This window comes from Catharus ustulatus, chromosome 3 (genome assembly GCF_009819885.2).
Source record: "Catharus ustulatus isolate bCatUst1 chromosome 3, bCatUst1.pri.v2, whole genome shotgun sequence".
Taxonomy (NCBI): Eukaryota; Metazoa; Chordata; class Aves; order Passeriformes; family Turdidae; genus Catharus; species Catharus ustulatus.
In genome coordinates, this window is record NC_046223.1 from 42,142,467 (window position 1) to 42,158,452 (window position 15,986).

Below are 15,986 nucleotides of genomic sequence, written 5' to 3' on the forward strand. Positions count from 1 at the left end.
ATAAAAATGTTTTAGTCCATTTTTTGCTTCTGTGCTCAAGCTCAGGTTTGCAAGTGCTGGCCTGTGAACAACTCTGGTGAATGTTAAAATTCTTTTAGTGGAGAAAACCTCAAAATCAAGGCAACATTTGCAATAAAGATGAACTTAATAGTGGAAGTGATGTAATGACTGTAGCACCGGCCCTTCTGCTTTTAGCTTAGTGTTGAGAAATGTGGAGGTTCAAGGGAATCTCTGCAGATGGTGCAGATTAGGTGCTAAAAGGAGTTTTAACTACCCTAAGCTTACTTAACAACCAGGCTTGAGTACTGCAATTGCTTATGTACATGTGCTTAACTCTTCACGTGTGATTAGAGATACTAGTTCTGGTGCACTGCTGTGTGCATTTTTGTGAAGCTGTTTGTAAGTATTGCAGCTGAGTAACGCGAGTCTTGAAAATCGTTAGATTATCAGAGTGTGCAAACGCTGTATCGAATCAGTCTCAATACCTAAGAGCTTAAAGCCTGTAACACTTTTTTAAAAAACTCACCCTGCTATTTCTTGTAAGAACTTTTTCTATTAGTGCTAAGGTGGTGTATTGCCGTACAGGGCTTCCCCTTGTGTGTTTAATAGAAGATTCATGCTTTGTGAAGGTGAAGAAGTCACATGAAAATACTGCTTTTGATAAGTGAAGTACTTTTTTTTTGAAAATTCAATATTTCTTTATTCTAACAGCTCTAGCATGTTGTACTGGTTTTGCCGAAACCGTCTGTAGTTAATTTGTAATTAAATGTTTGCTTTTTACCTATTGTTATCAGATGATTGGAATTGAATCAAATCCATTGTGTGAGTAGATTTAGCTCTTTCATGTCTTTTGTCGTACTCTTCTATGCTTTGCTAATTTGAATAATGGGGAATTGCAGTCATAGAGTATATGGTGTGAATAAAGTAGGAAATAAGTCTGTGCAAGAGACAAGTGCATTTCAAAAATAGAGGAAGAGGCAATTGGTATTGCTTAAGGAATGATAGGTGTTAGCACATGGCAGGTGAAAAACAGATGAAGAAGTTGCAGCCTATTTTAAGCACCAGGACTGTCAGAAAATTACAAAAAATGCATTTTTTACTGTAATGCAGATTCTTCCACACTGCAGAATTTCACAAGAAGTCTCCACCAAAATGACTCTTTGCATGCATGCCTGTAAATATTTGAAGTTGAATTATTTCTATTTTCCTTTTGATTTCAACATATGAAAAAATTCCCAAGTTGGTTTTGCATAATAGGTAATTTTAGACCATTAGAAAGCATTCTTCCCACCAGCCTTTAAAAATCGGTTTGGTTGCTGTGATCTCTGAAGACCCAGAGTAAGGCTTGTTTGGCCCAGCTTGGCACCATTGCAACCTGACTGATTGTAGAGGAATTGGTGTTGTCAAGGGGCACAAAGCTGGGGGTTTTGTATTATCAACTACTTCAGGACTTCAGCAGTTAACACGTTTGTGTTTGCTTTTGTTGTGTTTCGTGTCCTTCCACAATGCTTTCTGCATTAAATCTAGTTTCCAGAGACACTTAATCCAGCTCTATAACCAGCCCTTTTCCCTAAGTGAAGGCACAGTTTCAACTATTTAGATCCACCTCAAGCATAAGAAAGAGGGTTTAGGTACTGCAAAAGCATTTTAAGTAATCTGGTGCTCAAGTTTGCAATCAATTTGTGATATTGGCCTGTTACCATGAGATGATTCTTCACATGACTCAGAAAAAGGTATTAGCAAAGAAATTAAGTATTGGCAGCATCCTATGTAACCAGATAGCTGAATTACAAATATTTGCAGAGAAAAGGGGGACAGAATGCAATAGAAAACAGGTTTTAAGTGACTTTTTGGGATTTTTTTTTTAAATTTTTAATAGTATCAAGGGTTGGCTGGAAGAAGCACTAATGAAGTATTGCAGCTCTATGCTGCTCATGGCCAACAGATGAAATTGCAGAGGAGTTCTGCTGTAACCCAGCTGCATGGAGCAATAAAGGTAAAAGAATTTAGTAATAATGTAGACCTATTCAATTCCCTAAACATTTACTACTCATCAAATATAGTAAACCCCAGAAAATGGTATGATATTGTGATATTAACCTATTCTGTGGCTTTATTGTATTCACAACAGAGCTTACAGTGAGGTGTTAACCGTGATTTCATAGTGGTTTTGCTGTAATAGGCTGCAAAGTCACCTGAGAGCCTGGTAAAAGTGGATGCTCCTGAGTTCCGGGATCTTACATATAGGGTGCTATTAATACCTGAGATAGATATTTTTGTAATCAAAACTTTACAATTCCCCATTTGACTGTCATACAGACATTCCTAAAAACAGTAATTGTAATATACTTTAACCAGGTAGACAAATCCTTTTCAAAAAGCATTAGAGAGCTCCACTGATTACAAAGAGTTCTCTGGCAGATCTCACAAGAAGAGTAGTTTGCTGTATGCTCACTCAGGTTTTAATTTTGCCTATCCTAATCCCAGTACCATAATATTTACCTTTGTTGAACTGCTTATTTGTGAAGTTACTCCACAGAGTAGTGAGTTCCTTTTAGGGACACTATCAAATATCAACTATAAAATAATCGGCAAGTATCTCAGGAAAAAATATAATTCTTAACAGACAGAAGGAAGCAGCTTAACTGTAGCATTGTTGGACTAGATGATTGTTGTAGGTCCCTTTCAATGCAACTATACTGTTTTATTCTAATTACAGTGGTTCTGCTTTGTAAATTTTGTTGTGGTATTTCACATTTTTGGTTAGCTAGCGTGGCAGAACTGCTTGTGATGCAATACCAGTGGATTGAGGTAGTAAATGATCAGATGTCAATGAATACTACAAGGGAGCAAAGCTCTCTTAATAGAAGTCTAGATGAACAATCATCATAACAAAAAATACTCTTTTCCATTTACATTGTGTGGCTTTTGAGAGTGAGAAAAGCAATAATTTTGCCCCTTTAGTTTAGATTGCCTTTTTATTGTTGAAACTAATTAATTAATTCAAGGTCAATAACACAGAAAAATAAAGTGTTGCAGAATATGTAACATTTTGTAACAGGCTGACAATGAAATACACAGTGTTTCTGTTACATAAGGTATTGTTAAGTTCACCTCAAAGATGGCTTTACATATCCATTTCAGGACTTGGATATCAAGAAGTTTACTAATCCTAAAGTCAGGTAAATTTGTTTTTATTTAGGTGGACTTATAAGTGAATATAGGCTGATATTGCAAACATTTAAGAGTTTCATCATGTATATTACACTGAATTACATCTATCATACAAATACTTTTCTGAGCAACATCAGTTTCTGATCTTTTCAAAATACATCTATTCTCATAGGAAGGCATAGAACTAGCCCACACAAGAAATGCCTTGAGTGAATCCTAGCAAATACCTCCTGATCAAAGTGTGGAAAATGAAAGTAATAAGGGAAATATGGTTTACAATTTTTCACTTCTAATTCTGGATATGACTTAAAAGTGAACAGAGCCCACACCTGCTCACACACTTATTTTTGTCTGATGAAATAACAAAGGGACTTGGTTATACCTGAAGCTGTGTTATGGTCAAAATAGGTATGATAAAATTATAAGGATCCATAAAGTCTTGTTAGAATTTTGTTTTAGGAAATTACATTGCTAAATGCTTTGCAGGATCCTTCTATAAACATACTGAAAGATATACTCCTGAAGGCTTCCTTCCATCGAGTAGAGGGTTCTTCCTGCCTGTGATGTCTCACCATAATAACTTGGGTTGTTATATTGATTCTTCTTAACTGCTGGTTCTGTGTCTTTATAACATATTTTTCTTCTTGCTGAGAAGAGGCTTAAGCAAGACCTGAAGAGCCTTCGTTCGTTTGCTCTTGAGCTTTCGAAAGATTTTCAACGTCAAAGCAAGACTTGTCTTTACCAAGTTCTGGCAGCAGTCCAGGGGATACAGCTGCAGAATGAAGCAATGCAAAGTAAGGCTCATTGCACTTGGATTTCAACCATGTAACATCAACAATGTAATTGTTCAATGTTAACATTAGAACGTTAAAAGGTTGAGTCTGATTTTTGAGAAACTGTCACTGAAATTGTAGCATTTGTTTCTTGTTTGACATTAAATCATCAAGGAGTTCTGAAGCATTAGAAGAAGTACAAATAACTGCAGAGGTTATGACTGATAATTTGGATTTGTCTTTTGTGTGGATTACAGCTGCTATTAGACTGCTGCTGAGTTGGCTCCGCTGTAACATTTTTAAACTGAAGTTCTCAGGTTTGTTGTCTTGGCAATTTTAGAAGAGCTGAATAAAGAATGCATTGCTTCATAAAGCTGGAATTTGTCTGCTTTTGACTGTACCAGTAATGGACTTGGCTGAGTTTAGAGGTTTTCTGAAGGTGCTGTCTGAAATTAGGATAGACTTGATTTTTAATATTTCTGTGTATTTATTGGAAAAAAAATACTTCAAAATCAAAACCCAGTTGCATCTGCTGGACTGTACAGATACTAACAGCACATGGATTGCTGGTTTTGAATTAAGGTACTTCCTTGTTCATGTATACATAGGAAAGAGCCACTGGTGAACTCTGCCCTCATTGCTGAGGATTAGTGCATTGATACTTCACCTGGATCTCATGGTGTGGATCTCTGCACCTGCTTTCAATATCTTTCATTCTGGTGAAACTTCTATCAGGCCTGAGAATCACAAGACACATGCAATGCTTAAATTATTTGATGGGTAGCAGCCTGTAGAACTACATCTAATATACAAATTTACAATTTTTGTGATGCTCTGATACCCATGTGTTGCCATTTAAAAGGTACTTTTTTGTCCTTGAATTATTTAATTTTGAGACTGATTTGATTCTGAAGGGACTCCTCATGTCAATAGCCACAAACAGAGCTCTTGGTGATGGGTGTTTACAGAACTTATTCTTGTATGTTAAGTACCAAGTTATAATTAAAATTTATTTGATTACTGTATTATTCTTGTACAGGAAATGTTCCATCAAGGAAAAAATTCAAAGTTGAAAATTAACTTTATCAAAAAGTGAACTTTTCTCTTATTGAAGTAGGGGGCTAAATGAACAGATACGAGATTGAATTTGGCACTTGAGCTATTGTGGTGTAAATAAATAATAAATATTCCTTCGGAGGTCTGGCAAAATGGCATTGACTCTTCTAAATTTGGACTTCCTGGTGCATTGTTCCTTGAAATCATAAGCAGGAGAAGCTTCCCTAGCTATAACAAAATATCATGTAGGTACTTTGGTGGATGACTTTTGTTTTGAATTTGGCTGCTTTTGAGTTCCCTGACAAGTGTTTTAGATGGAGATTCTATTGTTAAGGTTAAATATGGCCATTGGAATTGCCATCCTTAAATTACATGTAATCTTTTGTAGACAAAAAGCCCTAAGTATATATTCTGGAGACAGTATACATTACCAGTTTAGTCTTAAAATAGAGATTGAAAACAAGGAAGAAAATTACAGAAGCAGCATTTGAGTAGGTAAATTTCAAGGTTATAGTTGACATGCAACAAACTATAAAAGTTTCCTATAATAACCAAGTAGTCCTTTGCTTAGGAATATTAATTCAGAATCTGAAAACCAGGCTACTGCCACCTTTCCCACTGGAATTTAAGCAGTAGCAATTCGTAAGAGAGAGACGTACCTATTATTTTGTTATAGGCCTGTTTCCCTCATAGATAAAGCTGCTATAATTTTTGCTAAAAATATTGGCCACCAAACTTCAAATGATACTGAGACAGATGCAGTAATTCAGCAGATTTTTGGAAAGGTAGGAATTCATAAAAATTTAAGATTAGTTTTTAGGGTGCAGATATTATCAGAAAGAGGATATTGTGGTGACTTATAAGCCTAGTGACTTAGATAGGCTTGGCAATTCTGGGGCACGTTCTCTCTGGCCTGGAGAAGAATAAAAAAAAGAGCTTTCCCATTTTGTCTATGTGCTAGCACCTATATGCTTTGCTTTTGTTGGAGAAAACTGAGCTCTGCACTGTGCTAATGATTTGTATCAGTGGAATGTGAACTACCATCATCTTTTACCCTCAACTCCACAGATGATTTTCAGCAGCTCAGCTTCCTTTTGAGAACATTTCCCTTAGTGTGGAGTAGGAAAGTAAGAGAAGGACCTTGGATCCAGCAACAGAAATATTGTAGCAGCCCAAAGAATAATCCATAGAGCCGTTTGGAAGAGATCTCGAAAGGTCATCTTTTTTCATGCCCTCTGTAGTGAGTAGGGACATCTTCAACTAGATCAGGTTCTCAGAAGCCTGTCCAACCTGATCTTGAATGTTTCCAGGGATGGGGAATCCACCACCTCTGCACAGCTTGTTCCAGTGTTTCCCCACCCACATTGTAAAAACTGCCTTTCTTATATCTGATGTAAATCAACTCTCTTGTAGTTTAAAATCATTACCCTTTATTTTTATCTTGGCCTGTTGTAATAGTTCAGTGTTACAGTGTGGAATATAAAATCCAGCTGACTTCAAAAGAAGTTTTGGTATTAGGTCTATTGCATCATAGCTGCAATATGTCCTAGAAGACATGATCAAATTGAGCTCCTTTTTTAAATGGACCCTAGACTGGCAAGAAACATTGAAAACCCCCAAGGAACTATGTGGACAGCTACACATCCATATCTCAGATGTGCTGTGGCTGTGCTAGGTTATGCTGCTCCTGTCCCTGTTTCATGTCCCTATTATGGACCTTTACGTTTATATAACTCTTCAGTGGTGAAGGGGAGGGAATAAAAAATCTCTGGGACTGTCAATTAAAGGAAAGGAACTGTAAAGGTTACAGTCTTGAATATGCTTGCAAGACATCACAACTGTTAGACTGATGTTACCGTGATCAGTAGTATTTAAAATATCAATTACTGTCATTTCCAGCTCCCAGAAAATTTCCATATAGACCAATGAAATGGGCAAGGGATAGGGGAAAGGGATGTCTGTAATGGCTGCATTCATGTGGTGACAACTTCCCTTGGCTAATGAAGAGTGTGTTATTAGTATTTTAAAACAGCTGTACCCAGTGTCTACCACTACATTAAGGATGAAAATGTAACTCCTGAATAGCTTGCATCTGACTCCAAGCAAAAAACTATGAAAATGTTAAATGAGTGTTTATGTTTGCAGATGCATAACTCTACTTTCAGAAAAAAATAGATGTTCAGAAATAGTTTATGTATTAGGAAACATTTTCTTTCAAGACTGAATAATGGAAGTATACCTTCAGCATCTATTGCTTTACCTTACTGCTTATTTAAGAGACTTAGGGAACTCAAAGTGTGTGTACACAAATATTGAAATGAGTGTACTTACTGTGGAGGTTAAATAATCAAAGGAATCTAACCTTGTGTTTTAAAAATTACATTGTTATTAGGGGTCAGTGACTGTGTGCGGCCCTTTTGAAAAATTATGGGAACATATTTGCATGGGATTCTCCAAACCAAAGCATGCTAGTATTACTCCACATGCTGGATAAAGGAGAAGGACTTTTCATAGTGAAACTCCTAGACATTGATTCCCCTGCATGTATGCACTTGTGAAGGAACACTGTGAGCTGAAGGTAAATGGCATGGGTATTAGGAAAAAAAGATCTGAGAAGTCTCTAGTGTGCACAAATGTCCATTGAAATGATCTGATTTTTAGTCTATACCAGAGATATTAAATTGTATGTGTGACCATGCTGAGATACTAAGTCTGTTTTTTGCTCTGCAAGGTAGCACATACTGAGGCTGGTGGCCATTCTGCTAATTCAACTCTCAGACCCTGTTTTTGACTGCTTGATACGCTACATCTCCAAACTACTGGGAATATTGATTTCCCACTGGGATACCTAAAAGCTTGTTTTTTACACAAACTTACAGTCACATAATGTGTTTTCTGGTCTGTATGTTTGTTTTAGGCCTGCTTAGTGTTAATGTAATTGGGCTGAAATAAAACTATTTGTGAAGTTAGAAGGCTTTTATAATGACCTATACAAGTCTTAGTTTGCAGAGACTCCCTAGGGTTGAAATTATCCATCTTACCTATGAATTCCTCATGGAGTGATGGACCTATCTTAAAGGGGAACCTTACAACTGTTGTAAAGGATTAGCAGCACTGTAAGTGAGGCTGAGGATAAATGACAGGTTAATGTCTTGTCAAGTTAGCCCATATGAGTTTAATAAGTGCTGATGTGGTATGAGCCTTGCAAGTGACAGCCCCATCTAGCAGCAGGCTGCGTCAAATGTGGGTTTCAGGCTTCGCTGGCAGGTAACATCTCTCTAACTAAACTGACACATTTGAACTGCCTTTAAATGTCTTACATTATTGATTGCTTTTCAAGACTTTGTGTATACTTGTAATTATTTGTAGCTTCACACAGCAAGAACTATGATAGGATTTTTCATAGGTGTCTAGTAAATCAGAAACTAACCCTCCTAATTGACATTTGGTAGAAGTTAAGAAGGTTTATGCTTATATTTCATGAGGTGCTACTGGACAATTCCTTTTGTAAAGTCATGGAGTTTATATCTCTGAAATGGCTTTCTTCTAGTGTTTCAGATAAAAGCTTTTGATCTTGAGCAGTGTCTACAAGAGGTAACAGAGAGATATGAGAAAGAAAAGCAGAAAAGGAAGGCTCTACATAACAACTTAATTGTAAGTATGTTTAATAACAGAACATTGGCTTATTTTGTTGAAATTATTCCCATAATTTCCTCACCAATAGAAGTAAAGAATGTACTTCACTTGCCCCAGCTGTCTGCATATGTTGTGTTTATTTGCTGAGGCACTTTTGTCTTATAATAAACCCCACTCCTTTCTTTTTACACAAGATCTTCCAAATGCACTCATGTGACCTATTGCCCTAAGGAGTATCATCCATTTTGAATAGTGGACAAAAGTTGAGTTTCTTCATCCCCTTCTCTAAATTTGCAGCTTCTGAAATAGTTTTTAAATTCTTTAAATTATTAACTTGGTATTGCAAAGTACTCATCTTTTATTTTTACAAATATCTCTGGCTGTATCCTCCTCAGCCATTAGTGATGGTTCATTTGGGATTAATTTTTTCCTATTTGTACTTTAAATTTACTCTACCTCCCATCCCCACAAATGACTAGTTTTGGGTTTCCTGATTCAGGACTTGATTTTTAGAAATGCAAGCCTCCTTCAAACAATTTTTTAAAAAGTTTTTCTACCTGGGGTAATGAATCTCTGTTAAAAAGTACCTGCCTTCTAAATTTTGCCTTGTGTTGCAGTTTACTGAAAGGATATTCCCCAGAGCAATGGTGCATTAATACCAGTGGTCAGTAGTCCTCACAGGCAAGCTATGTTCAGTCATACAAAATGAGATCACCAACAAAATGGAAGAGATAAACAAGTCTAAAATGGCCTACAGTGAAAAATCAGCTATTGGCTTTTTAATCATGTAGGAACACAGTGGAGAGGAAAATATACAACATATTTTATATTCCACATCTTCCTCAGGACGGGTGGAAGAGAAATGGAGTGTGTAATGTTGTCTGTTGAGTTAATACAGGTATCTGAAAAAGCTCAGGTAAGGAAGAAGGAGAAAAAGGAAGGGAAGGGAAAAATGGCTCAGAGGGGTTTTTTTTTTTGTCCAACTAGAGAGGACTATACAATTCCAGTGCTCTGAAGAGCTCATACCTCATACCTCCTACCTTACTAAGACAAATTGATTCTAGTTTTCCCCCAACAGTCTGGAGCTATGATGTGGTAAACACTGGCTTTCTTAAATATGTTCATGTCTGTTTGACAAATTTCAGTGTATTTATCCTCCCCAGTAACTCATGTTAAAAATATCTTAATATTTTTATCCCAGGAACTGAGAGGAAATATCAGAGTCCACTGCAGGATTCGACCATTGCTACCTTTTGATGATTCTGCTGGACATTCAGTATCACAAGACAGGTAATCTGTTTTGGTTGTGTTAGATCCTATCTGACTCATAATTTCAATACAGAGAAAACAATAGTTATGTTTATATGAGAACAACTGTGTCCTTGATTTTTCTGATTTTATGTGTGTGGGGAGACAATGATGGTATTATAAAAACTAATTGCTGTTTTCTTTCTCCTGCTAAATTGGCTCTAGCCAATCTCATCCTCCTGCCTAAAAGTATGTCTCTCTCAATAGAAAGCCATAGTTGTTCTGCCAAGCCAGGATTATCCTTGGCTTGGCAGAAGTAACACAGCTGCCATTAGTTTAGAGTGTATTCACTATCCTATACAGATTCTGGGATGCAGTAATGTGAGAGCTGCCAAAAGTCGTGGGTAGAGAAACACAGCGTTATGATTGTTTTGAAATGCTATAGAACACATTGGCTGTCACCACAAACATTGGTGATTCTATTTCAGTCCAATTTGGTTCTGCATCCCTAATTTATAAAGCGTCTACTGTAACTGATGTATCAAAACATTCCAAGATCCAAAAGGAAAAGAGGGATTAGATGCAAGTATCTGCTTAACAGGCTGAATTCTCCATAGATGAGTAACATGAAAGAAAGCAGGGAGTGAAGTGTATACACAGAAAGAAAGAAGGGGAAAACTAGGTGGGTGGCTAGAAACCAGTAACGTTATCATTTGCTTTATCAGTAAATAGGTGATTTGGGGCTTTCTTTTACTTCTACTGCCTAGTAGTTCTAAAAGACTACACTCAGTGTTTTAAAGGTTATTAATTTTTTGCAAATCTAACAAAAAAAAAAAGATTGTTTTAATTGAAACAATGTCAAAAATAACAGACAAGATATTTCAAGAAGCCTGAAATTGAAACTTGCATTAACCTGTGCTTGGTATACCTGGGAAGGAGCACACTCACTTTTTTTTTTTTCAATATGAAATAGTGCAATCAGGTGCTGACTTGCAGTGTAAAACAGGATGGACTGGGCCAAACAATTGTTAAGGATAACTTTTATTAATGTATCAAAAGCCTAATTTAAATAAAACTTACCTGTAAAACTATGGACTGGTTCTCCAAAAGCTTGCACACATAAATAGATTAATACACCTTAGTAATCTCAGTCAGTGTATAGACTAATAATGGATTCAATATCAGAGACAAATACCTGAAAAGAGGATGTTCTTAATTCTAATTTTCTAAAGTGAAAGACTCTTGTTACAAGCTCATGCAACAATCTCAGAATAATAGAATGGCTTGCATGTGCATTCATCTTAATTTGGTTTGTTCTAAATGTCTTTTATAGAGCAGATTATTTTGCTTGATTGCACTTTAATTTGTTCTTTATTCAAAATTAACTTTGGTGTTAGTATGTACATAGGGTACAATAATAGTGGCAATTCTGAAAGGTACTCTTCAGACAGTGTGTAGTTCACAGACACTTTAAACATTGTTTTTTCTCAGCTAAGTGAAACACTTACGGTTTGAAAGCTACCTCCTTTTCCCCTATTGATGCTTTTTTCTTCCCACACAGGCGAAGAAACTTTTCAGAAAAAGTGGCATATGCAGCTGATGATGTGAGTATTTGAGGTGGAATTCAGCAGCACATTCATAGATACTAGAAGAAGAAACAAGAGGGGCCATGAGAATCATGAGTTTAAAAAAAACCGAAACAAGGTCAGGTGGTGCTTAGATTTGATTACCCATGGGTGCAATAGCAGGTGGTTTGTGCTATTTTCATCTTGACTCTTTATAGTGGTAATAGCTTGAAGCTTGTGCTGGGGCAGGCATCCTTTAACGGGTGGTTGAATGTTTGCAACAGTCAGACTGCCTCTGATTTCCTGCTGTCAGTCCCTTTGAGCCACTAGTATGTACTCTAGCTATTTCTAAAATTATGTCAGGCTTTTTTCAAATTTTACTATTGCAACACAGCTCATGAATTAGGACAGAAATCTGATACCTCATGAACCACAGCAGGCTATGTGGTGCTGCAGTCAAGCATGTTTAAGTATCCTGGCTTAGATCCATTGGAGGAAGAATGGTCATTGAGGTTGCAAATCCAAATGACATTCCAGCATTAATTGAGGCCATTACCAAGATATAAAATTTAAAAAGGCACAGTAGTGTGAGCTAAGGTCAAAGTATTAACTTGGGGTTTAATTTTCATAGCTACCATAGTTCTTGGTTGGGTGCTCACTGTTACTTAGATGGTGATGAGCCAAATTCTTTTATAGTGTAGTGATTAAAATATTGCTGAAGTGACCTACAGTATGTTATGCATTTAAATCTCCCAAATTACTGTTTCATTAGGCAGATCTCACTTGCATAATATGGATAATTATATATATCCATATCCATATCTATATGTGTGCAATTAGGTAACCAGTGGAGCTCATAAAGAGATGAAGAAAGAGTAAATATGTCAGGAGATAAAAAACAGATCTGTAACGGTAGACATAGTATTCTGGTTATCCTGACACATTTATTGTACTATAAAATACTGCAACCATTTCTGACCTGTTAAATTTTATTGCATTAGGATGAAATTGGGCAATATTTAGGTTTTGGATTATTTAATATAGATATCTAAAATATTACAGTATTTATATGTTTACAGGCAAGACAGTATCTGCTTGTGCCAATTTACAAGTTTTAGTTTGTATGAAAGAGTGACTTTCAATATGCTAATCTTATGAAATATTTCAGGAATATAAATATAAGCATGGGCTTGATTGAGACATGAAATTTGCAAAATACTAACATTCTGGTTTTGGAAAAACACAATATAGATTTCAAATGTTTTATTGGTTTGCCTTGACATTTATTTAGTTGAAATACTTTCCAGTTTTGATCAAATACATGAAGTCTTTATGTTGAATATTAATTATTCATATTATGAATTATGAATAATAATTCATAATTATTATGGATTTGTCTTTATAAAAAAGTTGTTGCAAGAATCCTTAGAAAAAGCATTTGATTTAGACTAATCTTACAAAAGTAAAGGAAAACAATATTTATTGCCTGTTTACTTAGCTGTTAACAACTGAAGCTGTTATGCTTGTGGCTAGGATATGGGGCTTGACTTATTACTGAGCTTTTAGTTGCAACACAGTCAAAGATTGTATTTCTGGAAAGAAGTTAACCATTTCCCAGACAATGATTTAAAGGACATTTTAGATCATGGTGAAGGAAGACTGTACGTGGTAGAGATGCTGAGTTTATTAGTTTTTCTTTTTAGATCATGACTGTCTCTCCAGATTTTTTTCCTGAAAATACTTTGTGTGTAACATAACCAGGCATTTATTTGCCATGATTGTGTTAGAAAGCAGAGCCACATTTGAGAACCAGACTACATGACTTCCATTTAGTCTCTGTGAGTTGTTTTTTGTTTTTTTTTGTTTGTTTAGAAATTCATATCCTTCTTAAGACATGTGATCTTTTCTAACATATTGTTCTTCTTGTCTAGAGAAACATTATTCTGATTTTAAGTCCAAGAAAGGCTTAAGATTTTGCTAGATGTACAGAAGAGTATTGCATTTCAGTTTTTGAGTTAAAGATTTTTGAAGGTTTTTTTTTGCTGTCCTGTGTATGCTCAGCTCCTCAACATAACATTAACAACTGTCTGAGCCTTTCTTCTGAAACTTGTTGTGCAATAACCATGGAGAGTAAGTAAACACCACACATCAGGTTGAACCACTCCATACGGATTACGACGCTGAACAATGCTAGCATTGTTACTGCCTGAGAAGATGAGCAGATGAGGAGGTACTGAATGCACAGACACTTCCTGGTGGTGACAGCCCAAGGGGGAATGAGTGCTATCTGAAATACAGGAAATTCAGTCCTAACATGAGAAGTAGCTGTGAAGATAGTCAAACACTGGCACAGACTGCCCAGAGAGAGTTTGAATCTCCACCTTGAGAGAGATTCAAAACCTGACAGGACCTGGTCATTACAAATGTTCATATAAAACTTCTGCGTATTAATAGACAATTCTTTTGTTTCTATGTTGTGCAAATAGAAGTTTTTTCTCTTATTTCTCACTTCAGAGAAAGCTGGTCTGAAAGTAAATTTGATAAATGAATCAGAAATGTATTTCATAATTCTATGTGTTTTTCAGGGTTTTTTCCTTTTCCTTCCCCCAGAGCCTGTTGGTTACTGATCCTATTAGAATTTTTGTGTCAGGCCATTTTGTAGCAGAGTTCTACTGACCTCTCTACTCAGCTAAATTTGCCAGTGCTGGGGTGGGTAACATAGCTCATTCTATAGAGTAAGTGTTTTGTCATCATTAGTTGGATAATTATGCATTTCTCCGAAGAGGTATAAATACTCATAAACTCAAAGGAAGAAATTTTATGTTTATTGGCATTTTGCATGCTAGACATACTGTTATGTGATTGTTATTTGCTCAGCTCTTTATAACTTCAGTCTGTGGCAATACTTATTTGAAGGCCACTAGTTCAGCACTCCAACCTACTTGTCTGAAGCACATTAGGAATTTCAGCACTCCAATCAAATGCAGTAATGTAACCACAGGTTAGTAAGCTAGAAAATCTCCTTGAATTGGTTGAAGTATTTTGTGTCCTGAAGAACTTCCACCCAAGTTGTTGTAAGCCCCCACACCTTTTTTCTTTGCTTTTCTCAGCAATTAAGTGACATTTGCCATGAGGAGCAGAAGAGCACAAAGCTTGCTAGCTAAGCCACATCAGACTGCTGTCATTGTACTCTGGTAATAATTTAAAGAACTGCTTGCTTATATATTTGTCAGACTTTGAAAGTTACTGTGTAACTCATCTGGAAAGTGGATTCCACTAAAAACTCATGGAATTCTACAGTTGTTGTGCAGCTCTTTCTCTTACTTGTGGACCAGCATGTTATTTAATAAAATGTGCATCTTCTGCTTAGTTCTAGACAGAGCTATCTATGAAATCAATCTGAAAAGGCACTATGAAAAAAACTCTTTTGCAATTTTTTTTGTGCCTGTAGTGGCAGTTGGGGTGCTTGCGTTTACTTGCCTATGACTTTCTAGGTCCAATAAAAAGTTCGGGTAAGGGTTTGGATCTTTCTCTTGAACTTAAGCGCATATTTTGTGTTGGTTGTTATTTAATAACCTGAATGGGTTTTGAGATCCTTGTTTATGTTTTGCAAGTTCACTGCATTATACATACTCTAAAGCCTGATGAGTAGGTGACTGCTGGAGAAGGGCCTTGGACTTCCTGATCCTTGAAGCTGCCACCTGATACGTTAGGATTCGTATATATTTGGTTTTGTGTGTGTGTCGGTGATATTAGCTATAGATAATTTGCTTTTTTCTCTTAGGAAACCGTCCTTGTCAAGTGTAGCCGTCCTGGTCATGCCTCAGTAAACAAGACTTTCCAGTTTGAGAGGTGGGTAGTCCTGTGTAGCAGTCTGGAAATCTGAATTGCTGGAAGATTTGTGTAGTGAAGAGTAATTTTTAAAGTTTTGGTTGGGTTTTTTGAGCAGGGAAGGTGGGAGGAAAATTCTTGAATTTTTTTAAAATGAGATGATTATGTTCTTTCCAGGACAGAATAACGCATTTCAGGGAATAGATAAGTCTTCCCTCTCAGTAAAGACTCTGATATGCCTAATTTTGAAACCTGTATAGAGACCTCCTTGACTCTTCACAATCCGAGTAGCTGTCCTGATCCTTGCAATATGTTGCAAGGTAGCAGAATGTTTTTGAGGTAAGAAAGTGTTGCTTGCCTTCAAGTACTTAAAGGGAGTTCATAAGTAGGGCCTGCTGCAATAGGAAGAGGAGTAATGGTTTTAAACTAAAAGAGGGTTGATTTGAGACTAGATATAAGGAAGAATATTTTCACAATGAATGTGGTGAAATGCTGGAATAGGTTTCCCAGAGAAGGACTAAATACCAGATTCCTGGAAACATCTGAGGTCAAGTGATACAGGACTCTGAGCAACCTGATCTAGTTGATGTCCCTGCTCATTGCAGAGGGATTGGATTAGGTAACCTGCAAAGGTTTCTTAAAACCCAGACCATTGAATGGTTCTATGAATTGAGGTGGATTGCAAGATTTCAGCATTATACAT

The 15,986-nt window shown here is 36.4% G+C and overlaps 1 protein-coding gene across 4 annotated transcripts in view; it reads left to right on the forward strand.

Moving 5' to 3' along the window:
- The window catches only part of KIF25 (kinesin family member 25), an 89,205-nt gene that overhangs the window by 2,959 nt on the left and 70,260 nt on the right, over window positions 1–15,986 (forward strand). For all 4 annotated transcript variants that reach the window (XM_033054580.1, XM_033054578.1, XM_033054579.1 and 1 more), the window contains exons 3-8: window positions 1,880–1,996; window positions 3,830–3,968; window positions 8,554–8,657; window positions 9,841–9,929; window positions 11,449–11,491; window positions 15,237–15,304. In XM_033054580.1, coding sequence (XP_032910471.1) covers window positions 1,880–1,996; window positions 3,830–3,968; window positions 8,554–8,657; window positions 9,841–9,929; window positions 11,449–11,491; window positions 15,237–15,304 — 560 coding nt within the window. The remainder of the gene's footprint in view (window positions 1–1,879; window positions 1,997–3,829; window positions 3,969–8,553; window positions 8,658–9,840; window positions 9,930–11,448; window positions 11,492–15,236; window positions 15,305–15,986) is intronic.